Source organism: Camelina sativa, chromosome 11 (assembly GCF_030686135.1).
Source record: "Camelina sativa cultivar CO46 ecotype springtype chromosome 11, ASM3068613v1".
NCBI lineage: Eukaryota > Viridiplantae > Streptophyta > Magnoliopsida > Brassicales > Brassicaceae > Camelina > Camelina sativa.
The window spans coordinates 31,828,701-31,854,758 of NC_141890.1; the positions used below are offsets into that span (position 1 = coordinate 31,828,701).

Here is a 26,058-nt window from a genome sequence, read left to right on the forward strand (position 1 = left end):
TAATCTTACTGATCTATCAGCTAAGATCAGAGATATGTTGCATGGCTTATACCTTGTAAACCCTATGCGCTTAGCAACTGATAGAGGCATAAGGCTTACTGAGGCTCCCAAATCACAAAGACATCTATTGAAGGTCAAAGAGCCTATAGAGCAAGGTATAGTGAAGGAACCAGGATCTCTTAACTTTTGAGGGTTCACTTGCTATTGGATTATGGCACTACACTCATGACTAAGGATCACCATCCCTTGAACTTCTTTGATCCTTTCCATCATAGCATCTTTCAAGAATTTCTGGTAGGGGGAATCATAGCAAAAGCATCTATTAGAGGCATCCTAAGCTCAATCTCTCTAACTTGTTTATCAAACAATGCTTTGTACTTTTCAACCATCTGCTTCTTAAATTTTCCTGGGAAAGATAGTGGAGGCTTGTAAGGAGGAGGAATGAACCGGACTTCTTTTTCCTTGGTGGTAACTGGCTTAGTCTTCTCCTGAGTAGGTGCTCGATCCGCTGCCCGATCACCCACTCGATCGTGTGTGTGCTCGAGTGGTGGGTCGAGTTCAATCGTCTCTTCATTTTAAGTCTCCTCTTGCTGAATACCCTCCCCATCTTGTTCTTCATTGTCCTCAGTGATTGGTAGCACGCCTTTTCGTTCTGGTAACACCCTTCCACTGCGTAGATTGATTGCATTAGCAAATTCTGTAGAGTGCATGATAGTTTTGCCCTTGTGTTGGTCATTCCTTGTAGGAGTAAAGGAGGACAGTTTGGTCTCCATAGTCTCAATCTTGGTATTCAGAGTTTCAAACTTAGTAACGAGATCATTGTATGTGTTGTCCATCCTTTGGCGCATCTCAGCAAACTGCTTTGCATTCTCAACCTGCCCATTTGCTTGCCCAAGTAACATTTGTTGCATCATAGCTCTCAAATTTGGTTATTGGCCTTGGTTGGTCTGAAACCCTGGAGGAGGACACATTGGAGGCTGGAAACCATTGTGTTGCTGCTTGGGTGCATAGTTGTTTTGTTGTTGGGGTTGTTGAGGTGGATAGACTTGATCTTGAGGATTTGCTACATTGGTGCTTCTATAGGAGAGGTTGTTGTTCTTAAACTGATTGTATCCTTTGAACCCTCCTTGATTCTGCATGTAGCAAATCTCAGCAAATTCTCTCTCCTCATCTTGAACTGGAACCTCTTCTTCACCAACAAAATGAATGTTCTTTTGTTGGCTTAGTAGAATCTTGTCCAACTTCTCATGAACAACCTTCAAGTCCTTCTTATACTTTTCATCTTGATCATTGGAGACAAACCTTACTATTCTGTCATAGTCTTCATTATAATTCCCATCAGATTGTGCTAGGTTCTCCACTAGCTCCAATCCTTCTTCTACATTCTTGTTGAGGAAATTGCCATTGGAGGCTGTGTCCAAAAGCATCCTTATCTTAGGTATAACTCCTCTATATAAGATCCTGAGCAAAGACTCATTGCTGAATCCATGGTGTGGACATTGAGTTTGGAAGCCCTTGAATCTCTCCCATGCCTCACAAAAGCTTTCATTGTTCTTTTGTGCAAAACCAGAGATCTCATTCCTCAACCTTGTTGTTCTAGCATTAGAGAAGAATTTAGCTAGGAATGCCTTCTTGCAAGCATCCGATATAGTGATAGCACCAGTTGGAAGTGTCTTCTCCCAGAGATGAGCCTTGTCTCCAAGTGAGAAGGGAAACAATTTGAGCTTGAAACCATCCTCACTTACACCATTGATCTTGGTGAGACCACAAATTCTATCAAATTCATCAAGATGATCTAAGGGGTCTTCCATTGGCAAACCATGGAATTTATTTGCTTGAATCATTGAGATGAGACTACTTTTGATCTCATAATTATTGTTGGCAACTGCAGGAGGAACTATGCCAGCTCTTTGGTTATATGTATTTGGGGCATCTCTTGCACCAATGTGCCTTGGCCTTTGCTCTTGATTGTTTTGTTGCTCCATTAGCAACTGATTCTCTTGTTCATGGGCGATTCTTGTTCTCTGTTGTCTTAGGTCTCTTGGTAGGCGGTTGATGTGATCAAGGTACCTCTGAAGATTCTGATTTCCTTTGGACTTGTTTGCATCAACTGACCCGACGACGGACTCGATGACTGACTCGGACAGACACTCGGTCGACCACTAGCTCAAGTTGAAGGTTGAACTGACTGAGACGAGAAGACTAATTGAATCTGGGTTGTGGCTCGATCAGGTACTCGATCGTGCAGACGGTCGAGTTGTAGGTCGAGTTGGTACCTGAGGTTCAAAACAACCAAGCAGATGAAGAATCTTAATCAGTAGTGATCAAAAGAACAATAGAACTTAATCTTAGACTTGTATAAATCCTAAATGTCACAAACAAACACTCAAATGGCAACGGCGCCAAATTGAAACATGGTTTTTCTTGTGTTGTGATGGATGTGAATGAAGATAGAGATGATGAATGAACTGGTGGATGCAAGGTGTTTCAATTACCCTTATGATGTTGTAGCATAAAGGATGTCAAACCATAATGAGTGTGATGAAAGCAATCAGGATGTGAATACAAGGTTTTCCATGTGTCTATATTGCGGAAGTGTCTCCATGAGGATGATCAGTTGTTAGCTAAGATTCCTGAGGATCTTCAGCCTAACATGACTTTGGAGGCGAGACCAGTGAGGGTTCTCGAGAGGAGGATCAAGGAACTTCGGAAGAAGAAGATTCCTTTGATGAGAGTCCTATGGGACTGTGATGGTGTGAGGAGCAGACTTGGGAACCAGAGGCGAGGATGAAGGCAAGGTTCAAGAAGTAGTTCGAGAAGCAGGTCGCGACTTGAACTTGTCTAGCCTGGTCCCAGTTGTAGTCTGTGGCTGGAGCGGGAATAGAGTATTCCAGCCCATCTCTCTTGTTTAATTGGTCGCTTAGGGGTGGTTGGTTGTGCGACTAAGTAACAAGATGAGGTGGTGCTCGGAGTACGAAATTTCCGTTAGGCGGTGGTTTGAGGGAAAATTTCCTGAAATAGAAGTTTCTAAAAGTGAAAAGTTTCCAGAAGTGGAAAGTTCTAAAAATGGAAAGTTTATGTGATTTAGAATTTGTCTATTTTACCGGTGGAGAGCCTTGGAGGGGCTTGTGTGGCCTTAGTGGTGGACTTTTGAGTCATTTTGCCGTGTGTGGCAGTCCTTTGAGTCATTGTGTGGCCTTTGTGGCGGGCTGTTTAGCCAGTTGTGTGGCCTTTGTGGCGGGCTGCTTAGCCAGATGTGTGGCATTTGTGGTGGGCTGTTTAGCCAGATGTGTGGCCTTTGTGGCGGTCTGTTTAGCTAGATGTGCGGCCTTTGTGGCGGGTTGTTTAGCCAGATGTGTGGCCTTTGTGGCGGGCTGTTTAGCCAGATGTGTGGCCTTTGTGGTGGGCTGTTTAGCCAGATGTGTGACCTTGGTGGCGGTCCTGTGTTAGAACATTTGCTTTGCCTTGGTGGCGGTCCTGTTTAGGACATTTGTTTGGCCTTTGTGGTGGTCCTGTTTAGGACATTTGTTTGGCCTTGGTGGCGGTCCTGTTTAGGACATTTGTTTGGCCTTAGTGGCGGCCCTAGTGGCAGTGAGATGATCCATGTGTAGTCATGAGGTATTCCAGTGAGAGGAATATGTGGTTGGTAGGACATTGTGATGTTTTACGCGAGCCACGTGAAGGACGTTGTAGGAGCTTGCTAGGAGTATAGATATTGCGTTTTAGAGTCAGAATCGTCTTGGGCAAAAGGTAAGTGCAGGACCATGGCTTATCTAAGCTGGAGATTTCTCTGATCTGCTTGTTATGTGTTGTTTGGCTTGTTAGATTGTTATTTGGGCCATTAGGAAGCTTTCTTGTGGCTTGGGATCGAGTTTTGTAGTTGTAGGAACGAAGATCCGGCGAGAAGCTTCGGGGGAAAACGATGCTCGGCATGTGCATCGGTTGATGCACTTTGTGCGTCGGTCAATGCAAGTGCGAGGACGGCGCGTAAAACCTAGGGTTTTCGTGCTATGTCGAGCATGCGTCGGTCGATGCATACCTTGCGTCGGTCGATGCATACCTTGCATCGGTCGATGCATACCTTGCGTCGGTCGATGCATACCTTGCGTCGGTCGATGCAAGTGAACCTTTCATTGGTCGATGCATATCTTGCGTCGGTCGACGCAACCCCAACTGGTGTCGGTCGATGCTTGTTTGGTGTCGGTCGATGCAGAGTCCTGGTTTGTTATTGATGATTGTGGATTGTTGGTTGATGGTTAGAGATGTCTCTATTGCTTGTGTGTATAGCCCAGTAGATGGGAGGATTGCCTTACTGAGTGTTTATAAAATACTCATGCATTGCAATTTGTGTTTGTGGTGCAGGTAAAGGCAAAGTGTGATCGTGGAATCAAGGCAATGAAGAGGAGGATGTTCTAGGAACTCGATTGGTTGTTGTCTGGCATTGCTAGGTTGCTAGAGTTGGGTCATTAGAAACATTGCTAGGTTACTGGTTCTATGATTCATGTTGGTTGATTTTTTGGATATTGTTTATGTTATAATTATTGGATTATTGTTGTTTATTGGTATTGGCTATTTCTGCTGTTGGTTGTGATTGTGGTTAGGTGGCTAGTGGGTATGGGACCACTAGTTGTAGTTATTTATTATTATTGTTATTTATTATTTATTTAAAAAAAAAACGGGTCGAGTCGTTTCATAACCTTACATCTCTTTCGATGGATTCTCTAACCAACAACTCTCTCTCTATGGGATCGATCATTAAATACTTCAACCGATTAACTGTGCACTTGCAGTAGTCGTGTGATCTTTTAAGGTAAAAGATTTTGAAGCGAAATATCACACGCATCAAAGCATATTGATGTTAAGTACCACTTCGTCAAGGATCTGATTTCAAAAGGTTAGGTTCCAGTATTGAAGATACCTACAGAGTATAACCATGCAGATATCTTCACAAAGGTTTTATCTGTCAACAAGTTGCAAGAAGCACTACAGATGCTTCAGGTCTCAAGGAACTGAGACAGTTCAACTGGACGGAAGAACAGGTATCCCCGTTTGGATACGAGGATTCACCAAGGTAAGGTCTCTGATCATGACTAAGGTGGAGATTTGGAGGATGATAGTCACGATCAGGTTAGATTTGAAGCTTGCTTAAGTGTAGGAAACACTCAATGTCGTTCAGAGGTTTTGGTATGAACTGTGTTTGTTTCAGCTTGGGTCTATTCGGGAATGGTTAATGGGCCGAGATGATCCACGAAGCTTTGAAATCCAATGGTGGTTTAAGTCATGCGTGTGAGTTCGCACGTGGGAGTGGTTGTTGGAAGATAAAAGATCTTCTGGACTCTTCGGTTTCATTGATCGCACCTTCTATCTTTTGTATTGTTTCAAGTCTTGTACAGAGTGAGATACAGAGAGAGATTGTAATCGCCTATGTTGTAGCTCGGTTTGAGCTCAGAAGAAGCTAGTAGATTGCGGAGTATAACTCCGACGTGACGTAAGATTCCACATCGTAATCCAAACTCGTTAAACTCGCTTTTGTCGTTTTACTTTCTTGTTCTTTCCTTCTTTCGCAATCGTTTTCTAGTTCTATTCTCTAGATCTTAGGTTTAGTTCGTACATATACTTTGTCAGTACTCTAAATAAACAGCGTTCTATGTTGCAATAATTCTTCTCGTTGATATATGTTGCAATTACTCTCGTAGAACGTTAAGTCCACAAAAAAAAACTTTCAAAGAATTGGAAAATAGTTGTTTCACTCTTTCGTTTTAATTCCTCTCGTCGATATATGTTGCAAATCTATATAATAATAACAATCTGAATAAATGCCAACAACAGTTGCGATTTTTCGTCGTACATTTTCATAAAATATATATATATATATATATATTTTTTTTTTGACAGAAAATTTCAACGGCTGCATGTCTCTCAAAAGTTGCATCTGTTAAATATAGAGTTGTGTCTCTTACAAACAGTTGTGATTATTCAAATGTTCACATCTTTATAAATTTATATATAATTAAGTAACTTCTCATCATTGTATTCAAATTTTCTTTATTTTATATTTTTGACAAAAATTCTTTACAGTTACGTCTCTCTCAAAAGTTGCATCTGTTGAATATAAAGTTGTGTCTTTTACAAACAGTTGTGTCTATTCAAATGTTCACATCCTTATAAATAACTTCTTATCATTGTATTCAAATTTTTTTATATATTTGTATTAATATTAATTAAAAGAGAATTTGTTAGAAATGATGTTTCATCACCGTGAAAAAATTATTGCAGTTTGATATATATTGTTAATCGTTGTAATATTTAATTATATTCAGTCCCTAGATATACATTTTCATAAATTATTAATTTTAATATATTAATAGGTCAACAAAAAAAATATATATATTATTTATTTTATATATTTTAGCCGTTTAATTGAACCATTACAATATTGGCATAATTAATATTTAAGATCATATTACATGGATAAACTATTCATAAATTATTATTTATTAGTTTTAAATAACTAAATATATTTAAATGAATTGTTGCAACCTTTTAATTACACCACGACAAATTTTGTTTATTCAATGAACCATTAAAACTTTTAATTTATCTTATGAACCGTTGCAATTTTTTGGTAAATTTGATATTTATGGTTGTGTCTACAATACTAAAATATATTTAAATATTTTTTTGTTTTCGTTTAAGTAATCTTAAGATGCTCTCTTTAACCATCTATTCATCGAGGGTTATCATTCTATTGGTATGAATCCAAACCGATTTTTTTTTTTTAGCTGTTAAAAAATGTGGTTCAAGTTGGTTGTTCAGAAAATGAGAGCATATTGGCTCGTAAATGTTTGGTTTTTTTTTTGTCACAAGTATATATTTGTCTACTCCATGCTTTTTGATTAGAAAACTAATTGTATTATAGAAAACAATATGGATTTCTATATTTCTATTTTTTAAAAAAAAATATCTGATTATGAAATATCAAGGTAAAAATAAATATAAAATATAAAAATTCTTTCTATTATATTTTCTACTGTTGAATATTCAGTTTATTGGGAGATGGAAAACCAGTGATCAACAAAAATATTGACGGTTGAGATGATTGTCCAATAAACTATTTTGACGACAAAGACTTATCTACAACTTTATATAGGTTAAGGGAATTTGTATATTTAGTTCTAGTCATAATACACTCAAATTGAATTCTTAACAACAAAAAATACTGAATATGAAATATTTTAAAAGTTTGAAAAGGTTTTGGATTATGACTGCCAAAAAAAAAGAAGAGCGTGTGAGAGCAATGAACCCGATCGTCCTTGGCCGACTATCTTCCTTAGACGCGCACATTGTGATGCTACATCATACACCTAAATATTATTGTTATAAGTTTTAACTATTATTGTTCCCCTCTAATATTTATTATATTATTTATTTATGTGTGATTTGGGATAATTAACCAGCATCTTAGGCGGAAAAAAATAAGTAGTAAGTACATTCAATATTGGATTAACTATATATATAAAATCTATTATAATTACCAAAGTGTTTAATGACTAGTGGGTTGTTTTATATAGAAATATGTTTCATCTATAAAACGATAGTTGTTTGTATTATATATTCATTTACAATATTGCCTTGATGAAAATAGATATATTCTTTTTTATATGAATAGAAAGCTTACGAATAAAAGCGAACGAAATAACACGACTGCAATGTAATCTCATGGCAGTTAATCGTAAAAATTTGCTTAATTTGATGTGTATACTATATAGCATTGATAATTATTTATTTAATTCTACGTGAAAGTAAGATTATTTTTTAAAGTATATTTTTCAAATAAAATATAAAACAAAATTTCAAAAATTATATGTTTTTAGAATTTTTATTAAATAGTTTAAAAATCTCAATAGTTTAATAAATAAATTTAATTAAAAAACTTTTGTAATAAATATTTTACTAAAATAAGTTCCCAACGTATATCGTGGGGTTCCGTACCTAGTTGCAATAATAACATCGGTAGTTGACAAAAAAAAAATAATAATAAAAAATAAAAAAAATAACATCGGTCGTGTCTATTGGAACGAATCTCCTTTTACCGTGTCATCTACAATTTGTTTTTCATGTAATGATCATCTCGTCAGATTTTGAGACGTACAACATTGCTCTCACAACAGACTCTAATTCTTAAGGATTGATGTTGCATTCTCTGAGATAAACGTGCTCATAGTCTACGTGCTTTGACCAGAAGCCTCTGTATCTTGGAATCCCAATCTCTAGCCATGGTTTGAGGTTACCATTATAGTGTATCACAGCTGCCCTCTCAATATCCCTCTGGTTCACACTCGGGTTGTATCCAAGGCCTAGTGTGTGCCATTTACGGTCTAGCGGATATGTTCGTCTCCAAAATGTGATTAGACCAGGCGGCAACGTCCCTAGCTTCCACAATTCTCGGTCTTGGTTCTGCAGTTCAAATCGTTAGTGTCTAAGATTAGCAAACATTCTTGGAATCAAGACGGATGCGACTTAGCCCACACTGACAAGCAACTCAAACATAAGTAAAAGAATATTTTCTGCATACCAGATCCTGCCATCGATGATAAACCTCTGTGATGTGTTGCCTCTTCCATTCATCCAGATCAAAGACATTCATACCATATGCCCAACCACAAGCACGAGGGTCAAAGTTCTTGGAGATGAGTGGATTTGAGAAGTTCAGATAACGGTCAAAGCGATGAAAGCTTTCCCCACAAGTCTCTACAGCACCGTTGACATTACCTTTCAGATCAACTAACCAAAGACCAGAAAGGTCCTTCTGCACAACTATATCATCATCCAAGAAGAGCACTTTGCTGAGCTTCGGAAAGATCTCAGGCAAGTAAAAACGAAGATGATTAAGGATCGATAAGTATTTTGGATTCCGGAACTTGATGTTTGTGTCTGAATTTGTATGGTGGGCCCTGAAGTAATAATCTATCATCGATCTAGAACTAAGCTGTTTGAGAACGGGACTGTAGCTTGAATTCAGCCATGTAAATTCTTCAACATTCTGAACCTGGATGGTGGCTTTGCCTGGTGGGTTGTCCAGGAACCACATCCTCATAGCGGCATAATTGAGTCTGTCTGTGACGATGTGGAAGACATGCTTTGAGGGATGCTGCCAATAAACCATTAAGACCCGTAAGTTAAACAGAAAGACGCACACTTTTAAATGTTAAAACAAAAGAACAAAGTCACTTCTTACCTTTGCATTGGTTATGGTAGAGTTAACAACAACTGACGTAGCCAAAACATTATCAGAGAAAAGGGCATAGTGATACAGCTGAGTATCTTCTAGTTTGTCCTGGTTTGGGAATTGTTGTTGAGATGAATTTAAAGCATAATAATCTGTAGTGAGGCGCAGAGGGAGGCAGTGAAGTCCTTTTGGAATGGTCTTAGCAGTCAATTGAGTCAAGAACATGGTTTGCTTCTTATGGACCCGTAGCTGCTCCTCTGCGGAGTGGAGCATTGCACGTAGCTTCTTGACCACTGTGGAACAGTCATCTTGGACCTGCTTGCCTTTGGCCAAAGTTTGCTCCATTGCTTTTAGCTTGTCAATAGCACTGGGTTTTATTTTAAAAAATGGATAGAGAAATCATGAGTGAAGAAGAGGAAGAAACATGTTTTTTTTCGAGAGGTGATAAACAACAAGTGGGAACTTACGTCTTTGGGAGATCCGAATCCTTGGAGGCATCTGCAAGTGCCCGTTGAACTTCTTTAACACGGAGCCGAAGCTCCCTGACAAAATGTGGATTGGCCTTTGCAGATGGAAGTGAAAGATAAACCTTAGCCCTAATAAGCTGATCTTTAAGGTGCCTGACCTGTGCATCAGGCAACAAGACGTTGTTTCCCTTCTCTTTCTTAGCTCCGAAAGCATTAGGCTCATCAACTTTTTCAGAGGTTTGCTGGGACAATTGAACAGGGGTCCTTTCCTGAAAGATGATGACATTGACGCACAAATATAAGAGGGAAAGGGGAGATAAAATTGTGGGCACAACAACAAGACCCCCTAAGGAGGAAGTTACATACATAGGCAACCACAAGGAGGATAGGTAGGGTTTTCTCCTACTAGTTAGTTATCAAGTAAGTATAAAAAGCCAAAACTGGAGCCCTAACTAACAACAACAAGGAAAAAAACCCAATTCTGATTCCCGTGGTAACAACACCAACGTACGTACCCTAGTATTAATCTGAGAGGCAGAATCAGTGACTTGTTTGATGGAATTGTCGCCGTCATCGTCGGTGGCGGAAAGAACTCGAGCAGACAATTGGTCTCTGGCTTCTTCTGAGGTAATTGGTGAAATGAGAGAGAGAGAGAGAGAGAAAACAAAAAGAGAAATTCACATCACATCACACGTACCTTGCCGTCGTGAATTCTTCTCGACGGAATAGACCACGACTTCTTCTCCTCCTCTGAGCACTGCCGGAGATTCCTATAGACAGATGCAATGTTGAACAAGAAATTGAAGAAACGAGAGCTAAAGAAAGAAAGAAAGAAAGATCTGATTGAAGTAAAACCACTTGGAAAAAAAAAGTACCCGAGGAAGCAGATTCAAACGATTCTCATCGGAATTGAAAGTCTGAAAAGGAAACAAATGTGAACAAGTCGAAAACACCTAACAACAGGTCATCAAAAGAGAGAGAGAGAGAGAGAGAGAGAGACGGACCAAGGCGGTTACGTCCTCGAGGAAATCGCGCTTAGCTGCTACAGAATGAAACAAAGAAGACGATGATTAGAAATGCAAAACCCGAATCGGAGATATGAGAGACAGAGAGAGATTGAGAGAAGAACCAACAAAAGGGAGTCTTGAAGGAGGCGGCGGGATCGGTGTAGAGGAGGATAGGAGCGACGACGGTGAGGAGCATGAAGAAAAGAACAAGATTTCGAAGCTTCACCATCATCGTCACCCAGTTGAGAGCATCAGCAGATCAAGAGAGCCAAAAACTCTTTTCTTTTTTCTTTCTTTGCCTTTTTGTTTTTTCAAGTGTGAGTGATTGAGAGAGAGAGAGAAAAAGAAGAAGAAGAAGAAGAAGAAGAAGAAGCAGTGAAAAGAAAAAACAAATTACCCAGCTGGTAGTGGGTGATAAGACGCTTTTACCCTTCGTTATTTGAACTAACTACTGTATCTGAATTTGTGTGGTCTACATAGATTCTCCCCCTCACACACAAAGGCTCACTAACCGGAAAATGAATCCTCCTTGCTGTTTGGGCCTTTGAAACCCACAACATTCGTTTTTAATACCTGGGCCTTACAAATAATTAACGATGATCGATCTATCGAATTCCCGAATTCTGGGAAAGAAGAAGAAGAAGAAGACGACGACGACTTATCACTTTACCAGACTCTCTCCCACTCTAATGGCGCCTCAGCTTCTCTCCTCCCGTACCTTCAAATCTCTCTTTGACTCTGTCGACACTTTCCTCTTTGACTGCGATGGTATACCCTCTTCCCTTTTTTTTCCTTAATTCCTTCTCTGATGGATGATGATTCATTGATTCGATTCGATTCGATTCGATTCAGGTGTCATATGGAAGGGTGAAACGCTCATCGATGGCGTCTCCCAAACTCTCGACCTAATCCGCTCTAAGGCACTTGACCTTTTCCCACTCTCCTCCTCCCTTTCCTCTCCCTCTCTCTCTCTCTCTCTGATGGATTTTTGTGTCAGGGTAAAAATGTTGTCTTTGTGACAAACAATTCGGTCAAATCGAGGAGGCAATACGCTGAAAAGTTCCGATCTTTAGGTCTTTCTTCTGTTACTCAAGTATGTACCTTCTTCCATTCCCTACCCTGTCCTGTGGCCTTTTTCTAAACTGTGATTATCTTTGCAAGGATGAGATCTTCTCTTCCTCGTTTGCCGCAGCTATGTACCTCAAAGTCAACAATTTCCCTAAGGACAAGAAGGTTCGTCTTTCACTAATTATGTCTCTATCCCGTCCTTCTTTTCTCACTATTTCGTCTTTGCTGTTTGTAGGTTTATGTGATTGGTGGAGAGGGTGTTCTTGAGGAGCTGCAGATTGCTGGTTTTACAGGTCTTGGTGGTCCCGTAAGTAGGCTTTTTTTTTTTTTTTTTTTCTGTTTTTGAACTACTTTTACTAGGATCGCTTTGACGACTAATAGATAATATCTGTAGTACCTATTAGATACTTACTTATTGGCCCTGAGTGTTAAAACCAGCCAAACATTGGATATATCGAGTTCCTCAGCAGTCAGCAGTATTTGTCTCCCTGCAGGAAGATGGTGAAAAGAAGGCACAATGGAAATCAAACTGTCTCTTTGAACATGATAAAAGTGTAATGTGCCTATCAGACTTTGATTCCTTGGCCGTATATAGAATCTTGCTTTTCTTTTTCTTCTTCTATGTTGCTCCATGTTTCTTGTCATGTATGTTTCTTCATGTCTTCCTGTCTCAGGTGGGAGCAGTTGTAGTCGGACTAGACCCCAACATTAACTACTATAAGCTTCAGTAAGATGGATTATAGTACTAATTGCATACAAGTCGGTTGTTTTAATCCAGTTTTTGAGAGTCTAGTCTAACACAATAACCCGATACGGCAGGTACGGGACCCTCTGTGTACGTGAGAATCCTGGATGTCTTTTCATTGCGACCAACCGTGATGCAGTTGGACATATGACAGATCTGCAGGAGTGGCCTGGTATGGTCATTGGACTCAAAATGCTACAGTGCCCAAAGTAGCAGTATGCTTGTCACAGCATCAAATTCTTACTCGTAATTCTAGGTGCTGGTTGTATGGTTGCTGCGATGTGTGGATCAACTGAAAGAGAACCAATAGTTGTTGGCAAGCCATCTACTTTCATGATGGACTTTCTGCTACAAAAGTAAGTGCACATCCTTTCTCAGCTCATAGTGTGCACTATATATATATATATATATATATAGCATTGTGTGCTGAAGAGGTGTCTTTACCTTGTGTTTACAGATTTGGGACAGACTCGTCAAGAATGTGCATGGTGGGTGATAGGCTAGATACTGATATCTTGTTTGGGCAGAATGCTGGCTGCAAAACCCTCCTGGTCTTAACAGGTCACTCTTTTGATATTTATTTTTGAGTTTTACTAGCCATCATCATCATCACAAGTCAATGGTGATATGTGGACAATGAATGTAGTAGTGAACTGAAAAGTTGTTGGGCTTGTCAAAAACAGGGGTGACAAGTGAATCGGATCTACTAGAAAAGGGCAACAAGATTGAACCAGACTATTATACAAGAACAGTCTCTGATATCACAAAACTGATGGATTCCCCTAGTAAGTAAAGCCGTCATCATCTTGCCTTGCGGTGAAACAGTAAGATATGTCCTATTATTGCGTACGGAAAGATGAACTTTCTGATTGTTATTATTTTTGTCTTGGCTAATAATCTGATGATCCATCGGAAAACATGGCTTGCTAGCTTTTGATAAAGGCTGAGTTAAATTCGTTTGTTATGTTGGATTTAAAGAAGATTTCTGAATGAACTGGTAATGAGTAAATAAGATTTTCGTGGAAAGTCCAAAAAGCACAGCCTGGTTTCAGGTCATATGGTGGGTGGGTTACATTGTTTATTACTATTAGCCTTTATAGCCTTGCTTGGTCCAGAAACATGTGATGCGTATTGATAATAGAAACTAGAAAATGTAAACGGTCGTATCGAGGAACACAGATGTCTCGAGTTAAGATTTTTAAAAGGGTTCCAACTTCCAACCCAAACGGCATGTGAATGTGATGTGATTGTCAGCGAATATTCCGCTCCTGCAAAGTTAAACTTAATGATAATGAAACTCATCCTCAGTTTGGCTGTTTCTGTTGTGTCTATAAGGAAGTTTTGCAAAGGGCACAGGAACATAATGAGGGAAAAGAGTACAAATCTTATTTGTGCTTTTAGCATGCCTTGTTTCTTTTTTTTTTTCTTTTTTTTTTTGTTCTTCTCAAAGTCATTTCATTAATGCTTACTAACACAACAACAGGTCTAAATTGTCTGCACCGTGAAATTAAGACATAATCTTTCATCATTCGCATAACATTTTGTCTTTATTAAAAAAGTACAGGAATTATCAGTTTACGCAAATTTGTGATCATTCTCAACTTTCTTTTTATTTATTATTTAATTTCTTTCGGCCATTTGTTACTTCTTTCTCTCTCTCTTTACCGTTTTTTTTTTTTTTTGTATCCCATACGGAACATTGTACATTGATGTAACTAAAGTGATGCATCATTTTGTATTATAGGAAAAAAAAAAAAAAAAAGCGAAAGGTATTATTATCTTCTAACTAAAGCTTTTAGAGTCTTTTAATTTTATTTTTCTTTAATAAGTAATGGCCGTGACTGGATCCTCCCCTCCGGCTCCGGTTTCTTGTTGTGCGTATCCGGCGAAATGAGACAAGTGTATAGAGGAGCAACAGAGGTGAAGCTGAAGTGATCATCAAGTGCATGTAATTGTAGCCTCAAGAATTTATCCTACTTTTTTCTTCTTCGAATCTTCTCTGCGTCAATCCACACCCAAGGTATCTCCTTCCTCCTCTCTTTCTAGGGTTTCTCCCTAAAGTTACTGCCTTAACCTTGTTTCCCAGATCTCCCTTGTCTTATTCTTCTCATTTTATATCTTCTTCCACCTGAAATTACGTATCTCCCATTTGGGATCTGTTTTTTTTTTCTTTTTCTTTTCAACTTCCAAAATCAAAGACATTAGTTTTGTGCTGTTTGATCTGTCCCTGGGTCTTCGTTCTTCTTTTAACTGATTGATTCTCATGATCCAACTAGGGTTTCCAAGGAAGATGTGTCTTTCCCATTAGCTAAAGATAGTTTATTTTGTGTCCGATGGCGTCTACTCGTAAACCCAGTGGTCATGGAGCTGAAGTCGAAGCTCAGAAGCGCTCCTCTTCGAATATTAATACTAAGTCAGCAAAAGCCGAGATTTTTGAGCCGATGCAGTTACAAAGATCAGCTACTGTAGGAGTTCCGGAGAGTAAACGGTTGCCAGAGTCGCTTAGGAAGCGATCTAGTGACCCGGCTGTTTGTAAAGCCGATTTTAGCTCCCTGTCCACCGTTCTTGAGCACGTAGATTCATTGACCATTGATGAAAAGAAAACATCAGGCTTTGGCAGCGTCAAGACCAGCTCTGCTTCTGCGAAAATGAGTGATGGCACGAGCAGTCTTGGCAAGACAAGTGGAAGTGCCAAGCTAAGTGGCCGCCTTGATTTCATGGAGAGTGGCAAGAGCAGCATCTGCAGAGGAAGCACAAGCAGTGATGTGAGTGACGAGAGTAGTTGCAGCAGCTTTAGCAGCACTGTCAACAAACCCCACAAGGCCAATGACTTGAGATGGGAAGCAATCCAGGCTGTTCGGGCTCGGGATGGGGTTTTGGGTCTGAGCCATTTCAGGCTCCTTAAGAGGCTAGGCTGCGGGGACATCGGGAGTGTTTATCTCTCTGAGCTGAGCGGGACTAAGTGTTACTTTGCTATGAAGGTTATGGACAAGACATCCCTTGCGAGTCGCAAGAAGCTTCTCCGAGCTCAGACCGAAAGAGAGATTCTCCAGTCTTTGGATCACCCGTTTCTCCCTACCCTCTACACTCACTTTGAGACAGAGAAATTCTCATGCCTGGTGATGGAATTCTGTCCCGGAGGAGATTTGCATACTCTCAGGCAACGCCAGCCGGGGAAGCATTTTTCTGAGCAAGCGGTAAAGTGAGTGTCATCCTTCCTTTGCTATTCCTTTCGATTTTTATCTTTATTACAAAAGTATTAGGATGGATGACAAAAGTATCTTGAATCCTCAGCTGATTGAGGTTACTGTTTTCAATATGTGGCAGATTTTACATAGCAGAGTCACTGCTAGCTTTGGAATACCTGCACATGCTGGGGATTGTGTATCGAGATCTTAAGCCTGAAAACGTTCTAGTCCGGGAAGACGGACACATAATGCTCTCTGATTTTGACCTCTCACTCCGCTGTCTTGTCAGCCCAACTCTAGTGAAATCTGCCGCCATCGAGTCAGACCCATTACGAAAAAACGTTTACTGTGTGCAACCTGCTTGCATAGAGCCATCCTGCATCCAACCGTCTTGCACCGTCCCCACCACTTGCTTCTCCCCACGTTTGTTCTCAAGCAAACCTAAAAAGGACCGTAAACCCAAGAATGACACCGCAAATCAAGTTAGGCCATTGCCAGAGCTGGTAGCCGAGCCAACCGATGCACGTTCCATGTCATTTGTGGGCACGCATGAGTACTTGGCCCCGGAGATCATCAAAGGTGAAGGCCATGGGAGTGCAGTTGATTGGTGGACTTTTGGGATTTTCCTGTACGAACTTCTCTTCGGGAGAACGCCTTTTAAGGGATCAGGAAACCGACAGACATTGTTCAATGTGGTGGGTCAGCCTCTGCGGTTCCCAGAAACACCTGTGGTGAGTTTTGCAGCGAGAGACCTCATCCGGGGCCTGCTCATGAAGGAGCCGCAGCAGCGGCTGGGGTTCAAACGGGGAGCCACTGAGGTTAAGCAGCACCCATTCTTTGAAGGTGTCAACTGGGCTTTGATTCGGTGTGCAACTCCACCGGAAATCCCAAAGCCTGTTGAGCTGGAAAAGGAACCTGCAAGTGTTGCAGAGGCACCATCAAGCCAGAAGACAGCTGCCGGTTTGGTTCTGAATGCTCAGAAAGGGTCTGATAACTATTTGGAATTTGATTTCTTCTAGTGTTCCATTTAGACATATGGTTGGTACTCTCTTCTTCTTAAAAGACCATGTGGTAAAATGATCAAGTGTTGTTTCGATCTTTATAGATTGCCATGAATTGTTTGCTTGTTTCCTGTATGCATAAGCTGCTGTAGTTTATAAAAATGTTGTAACTGTTTCTGTTAACCTTATTAGTTTTTATCAGAGTACCTTTTTACTCGCTCTAGCCAAGCACAAAACATAACATCAAATGTATAGTCTCTGCATCTTGATATCTCAATACATTAACTGTTAGTTTTGGGCTTACTGATAAAGCAAATGCAAGCAAAAGGATCAACGGGTTGATCTTTCCTTGGCCGCTGCGCTATTGGGGACTTAGAAGGGCTGTTCAACATCATCGCCTCCTCCATGCTTATTTCTCTTCCTTGGCATATGACTTTGACCACACACATTTCTGCTGCGGAGCTCCTCATTATCAGTTCAGGAACACTGTTTCCTTTTATCACCGCTGCTTTCCTACAAGAAGCCACAAAGAGAGAAGGGTGTCCTGTCATCTGACAACTGAAAGAGTTGCCGGGTTCATCTTGTGTATAATATACCTAGCATTAGACTTGTCGATCCCAAGAACAAGCTTCTTAATGTTAAGAATGGTAATGAGGTCTTGTATAGCCTTAGCCACCGAGTCACTCTCAACCAGTATCGTCTCCACCTTCACCTGTGTTTCTCACTTACTCTCTCATATGTTAGCTTACATTCACTCTTAATCATCCAAACAAACACCAAGAGATAGAAAGAGAGATGGGACCTTAGAAGCAGAGCAGGCATGAAGGAATTTGAGCAACAGAGTTCTTCTTTTTTCCCTTTCCTGAGACATAAAGCTTTCAACTTGTTCTTGACTTGCTTTCTCCCTCGTTAGCCTCCCCACTACAAGGATCATACATACACTTGAGTGATGACACACATCTAACAAAAGATAAGAAGTGGACAAGGATATATACAGACAGGGGTAAGGGATGAAGCGAGTCTCAGGGAAGACATGGATGAGAAAGAGAAGAGTTGAGGAAGAGGTGATAAGATTGTCAATAGCCCAACGCAATGCATCCATGCTCGAGTCTCCTTTCCCAACCCCAACATACACGTTGTCATCTCCGTTCATCGACACTGTTCCACTGCTTCTTCCTTCCAACTCTCTCTCTCTCACACTCTCCAGTCCTCTCCTTCCATCCTCTTCCTCCTCCGCCTCCTCTATCTCATTGCTCCTCCGTTGCATCTCAAGTATTCTCCCGTTGACTTTTTTATTTTTTTTGCTCTTCTTCTGCCCTCTCTACCCCATCAAATATTCATCCGTTCCTTCAATATATATATGCAATCTACATGTGCCTGTGGTCGTCTGTGGAATGTAGACCTTATACTTGCGTGTGAGTTTTGTGAAAGACTGAACTTTTCAAGACATTGTATCTTTTACTATTTTACATATCATGACGATTTCCACGTATGTGTGAATTTATAAAATAAATTCCGTTAAGTAAACAAACTTGATCATTCATTTGCATCATCCAACTTTGGAAATATATTTATATAGTTTATTTTGGTCAGAGTTTTGAAACTAAAATTGGGTCAACGTCCTTTGCTCTTTGTTTATTGGCAACTGCAGCTTGGGCATAAACAATCAAAGATGCATATGTGTGCAAGGTCGAATATCCGAATCTCAAGCAGGAATCTTTATTTTTAATAATCTTAAGTCAAAACACATAAAATTGCAACAAACAAACAAAACATTTGATGCATTCTTCTGAGTTCTGACATTCATGAATTCTTCCATGTTTAATGTCTCCGGGTATAATGGTTCTCAGGAAATCAAGTAATAAGGTGATTTGTTAAACGTTTTTAATCGATGTTTTTCACTATGAAATACAAATGAACAAATAATCTGTAAATCATCTAATCGAATGTATAAAATCCAATAGTCTGTTACTCAACAGGCAACAATGCATCTCGACCAACTTGTAAAACGAGTTCGGTTGGTTCACAAAATTCTACAATTCAACTTAAAAAAAAAATAGTAGACATGTTCAAAAGATTTTTATTTAAAGTTGGCAAAAAAATCAAATATTATTATAAATTATAATCATTTTAAAAAATCTTTAGTTACTAAAACTTAAAATGATGTATATGTTGATAAATAAGTTAGAGAGTAAAGAATGATATGAGAGATTGGATTTCATATTATTTTGACTCGGAAAATCGCACGGAAAAATGAAAGTTTCAAGAGATTAACATTGGTAAGCCATGTTTTAGAGAGGAAATTTGATAATAATTCTCTAATTGAGAGTATTTCAATTCAATTATATAATTTCTAAACTGGTTATACAGCTATTCACTTTTCTGACTTATCAGGTTTTGTTAAAAACATTTTTTTTATAATCTTTTATAATCTTAATCACTTTTTATTTGATTTAGATGTGCTCATCATCGACTCTTTTGCCAAAAAAAAAAAGTTAGATGAGTTAAATTTGTATACGAAAGAGGAAAGTGGATGATTGCAATATTTGTTATATGATTGCTAGTTAAAACACGACTCCTAGTCCTCAGGTAGCATCAATCAATATTTGTTATATGATTGCTAGTTTTGTTTGTATTAAACCTTTCTGACTTTTTTGATGCACAAAGACCCACTCGAAGGAAGCTTCAATATTTTGATGATGTTGACTTAGATCATTCAGACATCCAAAGTCCAACATTGGGAAGCGGGACCAGAGCCATAGAATCTCGCAAGAAGAATATGAGCTATGCCAAATTCGTTATTGCCATATCTTTTGTTGTTGTGGCTCTCTTTACAACCGTGGTGTTTATGGTGAATCAAGATGATGATGTTGGTTACTACACTGTTCCTACATGATTTACCTCTTATTGGTGGTCAGTTTACTTTAATCTTCTTCTACTTGTTCTCATATTGTTTTGTATGAAAATCTGTTGACTTAAACAATGTTTGTATAAATGTGGCAATATATTGGTGATATGATATCTAACCAAATATTTGGTGATAATGGGCTATCCAAATTGTCATGAAGCCCAGACACATCTAACCAAATACTTTTAATTAGCCCATAAAGCAATTCATCTATGGTATCTCTGGCCGCTAAATTTTTCTAATACGCCACAAAATGCCCTTATTTATAGTTATTAAACCACTTGAAAAGTAATTAAAACGTTCCTAAAAAGACAACTTTGAATATTTGACCCCAAAAAAAAAAAAAAAAGCAGTAAAAAAGAGACCAACTTTGTATGCCAATATCCATCTTATGATCTGTTCTGCTCTCAGTAAACGACAAACACAAGGCTCACCACCAAATCAGCTACGAGCTCATTCATAATCATACAATAAACGATAAAACAAAGCTTTAGCAAGTTGTCGAAACTTCACCCTACAATTAAATGTTCCTTAAAACTATTTCAAAGTTTGAATCTTCCTCTCTGTGTTATTTTTCGTTGGTTCATTGAGAACAATCAGACTTTTTAACTCGTCCCATTGACCAAGCACCACAAGAGGAAGAGGAAATCAAAATGGGTTTTGGGAGTATTATCATTCAACAAATCCCACACAAAGTAATCAGAAGTTGCTTTGTAATTTTGGCTAGGACCAGTCTTAATCAAAGTAGTTCGTCTCTTAAAACGAGTTTCTACTTGTCATTAAAAGTGTATATTTTTGTTGGGAGTTTATTAGGTTCTCCTCCTACCACCTCTTAGTTGACCTTTAATGATGGACTCAATAGTTTGGTGCAAAGTGACAAAAAAAGGGTAAGAAAACAAAAGTCGATCTTGAAGATTTTTATATAAATTTTTTTTTTCTGGGCAATCCTGTTTGGTTGCCAAGGAAGTGAGCCACCAAAACAATGGGGATCGTTTCAGAAGAAGCCATTGATGAATTTCAGGAGCTGATGGATCAAGGTCTGACCTTTTTCCTCTTTACTTTTCCTCTGTTTCTACTTTGATTTCTAATTAGCGATTACTGAATCTATCTGGTAAAAATTTGTTCTAGCTGAGGAGCCGTTGAAGAAAACATTTGAGGTATGTTCTTGGAAATGGGTCAACTGAGAGCAGATCACAGTACAGATACATTAGATTCTCCATAAATTTCTCACTTTTAAAGTTTAGGCGGTGGAGAAAAAAACCTTTACTCAAATTTGATCTGGGGTTTGAATCTATCATCTATGATGTTGGCCTGAAAAGGAAGGTGTGTTTTTTTGTGAATCTACAGAGAGTCCATCAGGGATATCTGAGGGAGAATTTGGGTCGTTTTCTGAAAGCACGAGACTGGAACGTATGCAAAGCTCACACAATGGTATGCCTCCCAAACTCTTTGTGTGCTTTGAGTGACTCCATCCAAAGTCTCTCTGTCTTGTCTGATTGCACACACCGCTTCTTACTCCACTTTCAGCTGGTTGAGTGTTTGCGTTGGAGGGTGGATAATGAAATTGACAGTATCCTATCCGTGAGTTTATTCGTTCCTTCTTTCCTTTAATCTGTTCTGCTTTGAGAGCTAAAAATTTGATATTTTGATGCTTTTGGTTTTGTGCAGAAACCCATTGTTCCTACTGAGTTGTATAGGGACGTACGAGATTCTCAACTAATAGGAATGTCAGGTTACACCAAAGAGGTAGCCTCCTTAATTAGTTCCCATGATTCCATTTCCTTTTCTGATCAAAACAGATTCTCTCTTTCTTGATATTGCTTCTTCCTTGACGTTTAGGGCTTGCCTGTCTTTGCTATTGGCGTCGGCCTCAGCACATTTGATAAAGCTTCTGTAAGTTGCTTCATTGTTTTCTCGCACTTTTGACAATCAGTCAGATGACAAACAAAAAAAATGAATGTTCTTCTCTTCTTCCACATACAGGTTCACTACTATGTCCAGTCCCACATACAAATCAATGAGTATAGAGACCGTGTATTACTGGTAAGTACATGCCAGATTGCTACACTCTTTTTTTTTTTTTTTTTTTTTTTTTTTTTTCACTTTCTCTCTTGATTTAATGATTAAAACACTGTTTACAGCCTTCTATGTCTAAGAAGAATGGGCGGCCAGTCACCACCTGCGTCAAAGTTCTAGACATGACAGGATTGAAACTTTCAGCTCTTAGCCAAATCAAGGTAGGATAGTCCATCTCTGCAGACCAATTTAGTTCATGCCAAATGATACCGCAAGATGTTGAATTCAGTTTCGTACTCTTTTTTTACTAACTTTAATGCAGTTAGTGACTATCATATCGGCCATCGATGATCTAAACTATCCAGAGAAGACAAACACGTACTATGTTGTCAATGCCCCATATATATTTTCCGCATGTTGGAAGGTAAGCCTCTTTGATCCTCTTTTGTTTGCGACTCCGGGTGTTTAGCTACCTAGCACGTATATATAATTCATTTCCTGGCAGGTTGTAAAACCTCTTTTACAAGAGAGGACGAGGCAAAAGGTTCATGTTTTATCTGGTTGTGGAATGGATGAATTATTGAAGGTTATATGCATTTGCTTTCTTATGATCTTGCTGTGAAATGCAAACTTGTCTAAATCTTGTGGTTCTTGTAGATTATGGACTTCACATCCCTCCCACATTTCTGTAGAGGAGGAAGCTCTGGGTCATCTCACCACACTCAGAGCGCAAATTGTTTTTCTATCGATCATCCCTTCCATCAACAGCTATACAACTATGTGAAGCACCATTATGAAACCCGAGGACAAGCAGAACCTGCAAAGCAAGGGTCATTCCACGTGGGTTTTCCTGAGCCTGAAGCTGAACGTTGTGTGATAGCCAAAACCATAGAATCGGAACTGCACAAGATTGAGAATTGCAACAGTCTGGCCATGTCCATTGGTGACAGACAAGCAAGTCATGAAAAACTGGAAGATGATGAACCCTGAATGCTTCCAAGGAAAATCCATTCAGTGCCTCTACAATTAAGATATATATATATTACGGGTGAGCTAGCAATCTAAATGAGTAAACGAGAACCGAGCTAAGTCCTCTCCCTAAGCCATGCAAATGTAAAGCGAAAAAACAAAAAGAGAATAAATCTTGAACTTAATGCATAGGTTGCTTCATGTATAGTGTTATTTGATCCTTTGTTGTAGCAAAAGTTTTTTTGGAAATCTACCTCTCATTTCCCTAAGCATCTGTGTGAGTGTTGTGTAATTCTTTGGTCTTTGATGTGCTTTTGGCTGAAACAACAATAGTTTTAGGCTTCTAATTATGCTCAACTTATCTGATTCCTCTCGCTCTCCTCTAAATTCCTCAAAACTATTGCAAATGCTCATTTATTTGTTCGCCAAGGTAAACATTATTGGCTGCATTTCACTTCAGAGTCTGTCAATCTACTACCTCAGACATTACGTCTTAATTTAACACACTTTTATTGCATTGACGTACAAATTTAAGCAGTCTTGTGACACAAACTTAAACCATATACATAAGCTATGCGTTATACAACATTTCTTGGCTTCAGAGTGCTGAATATGCGATTGTCTTCTCCGATCTGCCAACATGTCAACAAGTTGAAGTTAAAAGGTCTAGTGTTGGGAAGCATTATTCGAGAAGTAATCTCGTGTGCTAACGCTATGCTTACGGCTTACCAGAGTAAAAAAGAAGGAGCTTACATGAACTCGAGGACAAGGGCTGATGCTCCTCCTCCTCCGTTGCATATTGATGCCACTCCATACTTTCCCTTCTTTGCTCTCAACACCTGAATCAAAAGTATCAAACCACATTTTCAGGCTGAATTCAATTTAACACCACTGTTTCTTGGTCTTACAACTTACCCCCAATAATGTGACCAATATACGAGCACCACTGCATCCCAGTGGATGTCCCAGTGAAACTGCCCCTCCATGCACATTCAGCCGTTCCTGTTTATAAATACATCATCAGAGACGGAAAATTAAGTCTGCAACATCCATAACTGAACATGTTTCATGACTCACAGGATCTAATCCCAGCAGTTTCTGATTGGCCAGAGCTACCACCTGTGGGGAAACAAGCCAAAACAGTCAGACCTCTTTATACAAACACAACAACTATAAAACACTGAGATTTCAGTAAGTGGGATTACAGAAAAGGCTTCATTTATTTCATAGTAGTCCACTTGAGATGCATCCAAACCAGCCCGCTTTATAGCTTTAGGAATAGCAAGAGCCGGCGTAGTTGTGAACAACTCAGGTGCCTGAGCAGCATCAGCATATCCTCTAATCTTAGCAATAACATGCAGTCCAAGCTCAAGAGCCTTCTCTCCACTCACCAGCACTAACGCTGCCGCACCATCACTGTCCACAAACGTAAAGCAGAGCCAGTAAGTGGTCGTTGGAAGTAAACAACACAAAAGGTAGCAGAGTTACAAATGACAAAAAAAACTAAGAAACAAAGTTAAGAGACAAAAGAGGACCTTATACTTGATGCATTTCCAGCAGTGACTGATCCCCCATCCTCCTTGAAACTCGGTCTAAGCTTCTTTAGCTTGGCCGCATCAAACTGGTCCATGCCAAACAAAGTTAAGATAAATCAAGGCTGTCCCACGAGAAGCAGCTGTTTCTAAACTATTTTTACCTTGCCCAGTCCTTCATCCTTGTCAATAACAACTGAAGGCCTCCCTCTTCCAGTGGAAACTTCCACCTATCAATATGAGTGTATGAAAATATACCATCACAATGTCATAAATTGAATTCCTGGCATTGCAGGGAAAGGAGAGGTGTACCGGAACAATTTCCCAAGCAAACAACTGAGTGTTTTGTGCAGCAAGACCACGCTCAAAGCTCTGGATAGCATAAGCATCCTACAAAAAGAAAACGTTTGTACGTCAGGAAAAAAGAATCAACGAGACAGCCTGATCATCACATTCGCATCAGTCATGAGTCTAGCAAAACACAATTGGAAAGACAGATCAAAGTTGAACATGAGTGACCTGTTCTTCTCTTGTAATACAGTGCTGGTCAGCGCATACTTCACCACAAACTCCCATTCCAAAGTCATTGTAGACATCCCAAAGTCCATCTTTCATCATACCATCAACAAGAGTATCATGGCCTAATCGAGAACCCCTTCTGCTAACATATATCAGAGTAAAGAATAAACGAGGAAGCTTTTTCGAGATGAGAAAACATATCGAAATCTGCGACACTTGGGTTTCCTATAAAGTTTTGAGTTAGGAAACTCGGAAAGCACCTTGCGTCTGGGAGGTACTTAGGTACGTTTGACATGCTCTCCATCCCACCAGCCACAACAACATCATTCAAGCCGAGCTGGATACTTTGAGCCGCTAGCATTACAGCTGAGGTTACAGGTGAAAAATATATGTACACGGTTTTAATGATCATCTGGAGTAGAAGAAGAGTAATAAAAGGTTAAATTACCTTTCATTCCTGCAGCACAGACTTTGTTAACAGTGGTGCAGATCACCGAATAGGGAATGCCGGCACCAAGTGCAGCCTGTCTTGCTGGTGCTTGCCCAAGATTAGCGGTTAAGACATTGCCAAAGAAGACCTCTTCCACAAGGGCTGGATCAACATTTGCTCTTCTAAGAGCGGCTATGAGAGGGGTGTGGAGCAGTAAGAGAATGAAAAGTTGGCTGAATGAGAGAGAGAGAGAGAGAGTAGTAGTAGTAGTAGTAAAACTACCTTCGATGGCTATGGATCCAAGTCTTGTGGCAGTCAAAGACGAGAGGGAGCCAAGGAAGCCCCCCATAGGCGTTCGGGCAACTCCCACAACACAAACATCTGCACCCACACACCGGAACTCAATTGTAAGTAGCGATACAATATGATCCAACCAGAAAACACTATAAACTTGAACAGGACAAGAAGCTCGAGGGAATCGTAAAGACAAGTGAAACAGAAAGAACCTCGAGGCTTTACGGAATCATCAGAGACAGACGGAGCCATGGAAGTCACCGAAGAAATTATGTCCCAGGTACGTACGCCTGCCAAGTAAGAAAAACCGAGATGGTGATAAGAATCAACAGAAAAAGATGACAACTTTGAGTTCTGAGTGAAAAAAAATGCATCACCTTTGGTTTGGTGGCAGATGAGGCTGGTGTTAAGATTACGAGGAAATGAGAAAGAGAGAGATCATAATTGACCCCAAAGAAAAAGAAAAAGGTGGATATAGAGATAACAACAAAGTGTGTGTGTGTGTGTGACGTAAGATACCAATATCAATGTCGGTTCCACCACCACCTTGGTATGGGTGATTTATTTCTCAATAGTTTTGTCCATTTCTTCCACGTTAAGCTTTTTATTAGGAAGGTAAAGATATGATCACTCGGCCATTGATGGTAAGTTTTACTTGGAGTTTCCATCAAAATGTAGACACAAG

At 39.6% G+C, this 26,058-nt stretch overlaps 6 protein-coding genes and 1 non-coding gene across 19 annotated transcripts; 4 read left to right on the top strand and 3 right to left on the bottom strand.

The window, feature by feature from the left end:
* The first annotated feature begins 1,482 nt into the window (after window positions 1-1,482).
* Window positions 1,483-1,589, top strand: LOC147934683 (small nucleolar RNA R71). The gene has a single exon (XR_015573271.1). It is a non-coding gene; the product is annotated as a small nucleolar RNA R71 (small nucleolar RNA).
* Window positions 1,590-8,017: 6,428 nt separating this feature from the next.
* On the bottom strand, window positions 8,018-11,172 carry LOC104724586 (putative galacturonosyltransferase 4). 8 transcript variants are annotated; one of them, XM_087474388.1, is made up of 9 exons: window positions 10,826-11,172; window positions 10,701-10,735; window positions 10,572-10,613; window positions 10,394-10,466; window positions 10,212-10,318; window positions 9,697-9,965; window positions 9,239-9,596; window positions 8,576-9,151; window positions 8,018-8,457 (listed from the first exon to the last, which is right to left on the bottom strand). In XM_087474388.1, the coding sequence occupies exons 7-9, from the start codon at window positions 9,572-9,574 to the stop codon at window positions 8,182-8,184; spliced, it is 1,188 nt and encodes a 395-aa protein (XP_087330514.1). In that variant the 5' UTR covers window positions 9,575-9,596; window positions 9,697-9,965; window positions 10,212-10,318; window positions 10,394-10,466; window positions 10,572-10,613; window positions 10,701-10,735; window positions 10,826-11,172; the 3' UTR covers window positions 8,018-8,181. The 8 variants fall into 8 exon arrangements, with proteins under 8 accessions (XP_087330514.1, XP_019088723.2, XP_010441403.2 ...); XM_019233178.2 differs by having other exon boundaries at window positions 10,701-10,738; window positions 10,830-11,144; XM_010443101.2 differs by having other exon boundaries at window positions 10,830-11,124.
* A 45-nt stretch (window positions 11,173-11,217) lies between these two features.
* Window positions 11,218-13,542, top strand: LOC104724587 (phosphoglycolate phosphatase 2). Of its 3 annotated transcripts, none has more exons than XR_015571997.1 (11): window positions 11,218-11,471; window positions 11,556-11,623; window positions 11,701-11,796; window positions 11,865-11,936; window positions 12,007-12,078; window positions 12,210-12,325; window positions 12,446-12,498; window positions 12,591-12,688; window positions 12,773-12,872; window positions 12,974-13,077; window positions 13,200-13,542. XR_015571997.1 is itself a non-coding variant. In XM_010443103.3 (11 exons), the coding sequence occupies exons 1-11, from the start codon at window positions 11,300-11,302 to the stop codon at window positions 13,307-13,309; spliced, it is 1,005 nt and encodes a 334-aa protein (XP_010441405.1). In that variant the 5' UTR covers window positions 11,218-11,299; the 3' UTR covers window positions 13,310-13,542. The 3 variants fall into 3 exon arrangements, 1 of the variants encoding a protein (XP_010441405.1); XR_015571998.1 differs by having other exon boundaries at window positions 12,249-12,325; XM_010443103.3 differs by having other exon boundaries at window positions 12,266-12,325.
* Window positions 13,543-13,827: 285 nt separating this feature from the next.
* Window positions 13,828-16,922, top strand: LOC104772967 (serine/threonine-protein kinase D6PKL2). Its single transcript, XM_087474391.1, has 3 exons — window positions 13,828-14,536; window positions 14,793-15,718; window positions 15,844-16,922. Exons 2-3 carry the CDS (start codon window positions 14,850-14,852, stop codon window positions 16,721-16,723), a joined length of 1,749 nt encoding a protein of 582 aa, XP_087330517.1. The 5' UTR covers window positions 13,828-14,536; window positions 14,793-14,849; the 3' UTR covers window positions 16,724-16,922.
* LOC104724588 (U-box domain-containing protein 33-like) lies at window positions 15,888-18,096 on the bottom strand. The gene is made up of 4 exons (XM_010443104.3): window positions 17,705-18,096; window positions 17,508-17,626; window positions 17,302-17,417; window positions 15,888-17,218 (listed from the first exon to the last, which is right to left on the bottom strand). Exons 1-4 carry the CDS (start codon window positions 17,970-17,972, stop codon window positions 16,987-16,989), a joined length of 735 nt encoding a protein of 244 aa, XP_010441406.2. The 5' UTR covers window positions 17,973-18,096; the 3' UTR covers window positions 15,888-16,986.
* Window positions 18,097-20,025: 1,929 nt separating this feature from the next.
* On the top strand, window positions 20,026-22,867 carry LOC104724589 (SEC14 cytosolic factor). Of its 3 annotated transcripts, none has more exons than XM_087474395.1 (12): window positions 20,026-20,308; window positions 20,427-20,650; window positions 20,742-20,770; window positions 20,961-21,044; window positions 21,141-21,194; window positions 21,282-21,359; window positions 21,453-21,506; window positions 21,597-21,656; window positions 21,755-21,850; window positions 21,952-22,053; window positions 22,135-22,215; window positions 22,287-22,867. In XM_087474395.1, exons 2-12 carry the CDS (start codon window positions 20,596-20,598, stop codon window positions 22,617-22,619), a joined length of 1,026 nt encoding a protein of 341 aa, XP_087330521.1. In that variant the 5' UTR covers window positions 20,026-20,308; window positions 20,427-20,595; the 3' UTR covers window positions 22,620-22,867. The 3 variants fall into 3 exon arrangements, with proteins under 3 accessions (XP_087330521.1, XP_087330522.1, XP_087330520.1); XM_087474396.1 differs by having other exon boundaries at window positions 20,069-20,335; XM_087474394.1 differs by lacking the exon at window positions 20,026-20,308 and having other exon boundaries at window positions 20,401-20,650; window positions 20,961-21,194.
* A 144-nt stretch (window positions 22,868-23,011) lies between these two features.
* LOC104728486 (acetyl-CoA acetyltransferase 1) lies at window positions 23,012-25,967 on the bottom strand. 2 transcript variants are annotated; one of them, XM_087474392.1, is made up of 14 exons: window positions 25,751-25,967; window positions 25,586-25,663; window positions 25,362-25,460; window positions 25,098-25,271; window positions 24,910-25,015; window positions 24,650-24,788; window positions 24,443-24,520; window positions 24,295-24,360; window positions 24,134-24,219; window positions 23,804-24,014; window positions 23,676-23,717; window positions 23,514-23,600; window positions 23,352-23,437; window positions 23,012-23,230 (listed from the first exon to the last, which is right to left on the bottom strand). In XM_087474392.1, the coding sequence occupies exons 2-14, from the start codon at window positions 25,623-25,625 to the stop codon at window positions 23,197-23,199; spliced, it is 1,248 nt and encodes a 415-aa protein (XP_087330518.1). In that variant the 5' UTR covers window positions 25,626-25,663; window positions 25,751-25,967; the 3' UTR covers window positions 23,012-23,196. The 2 variants fall into 2 exon arrangements, with proteins under 2 accessions (XP_087330518.1, XP_087330519.1); XM_087474393.1 differs by having other exon boundaries at window positions 23,328-23,437; window positions 25,751-25,905.
* Between the last annotated feature and the right edge of the window lie 91 nt (window positions 25,968-26,058).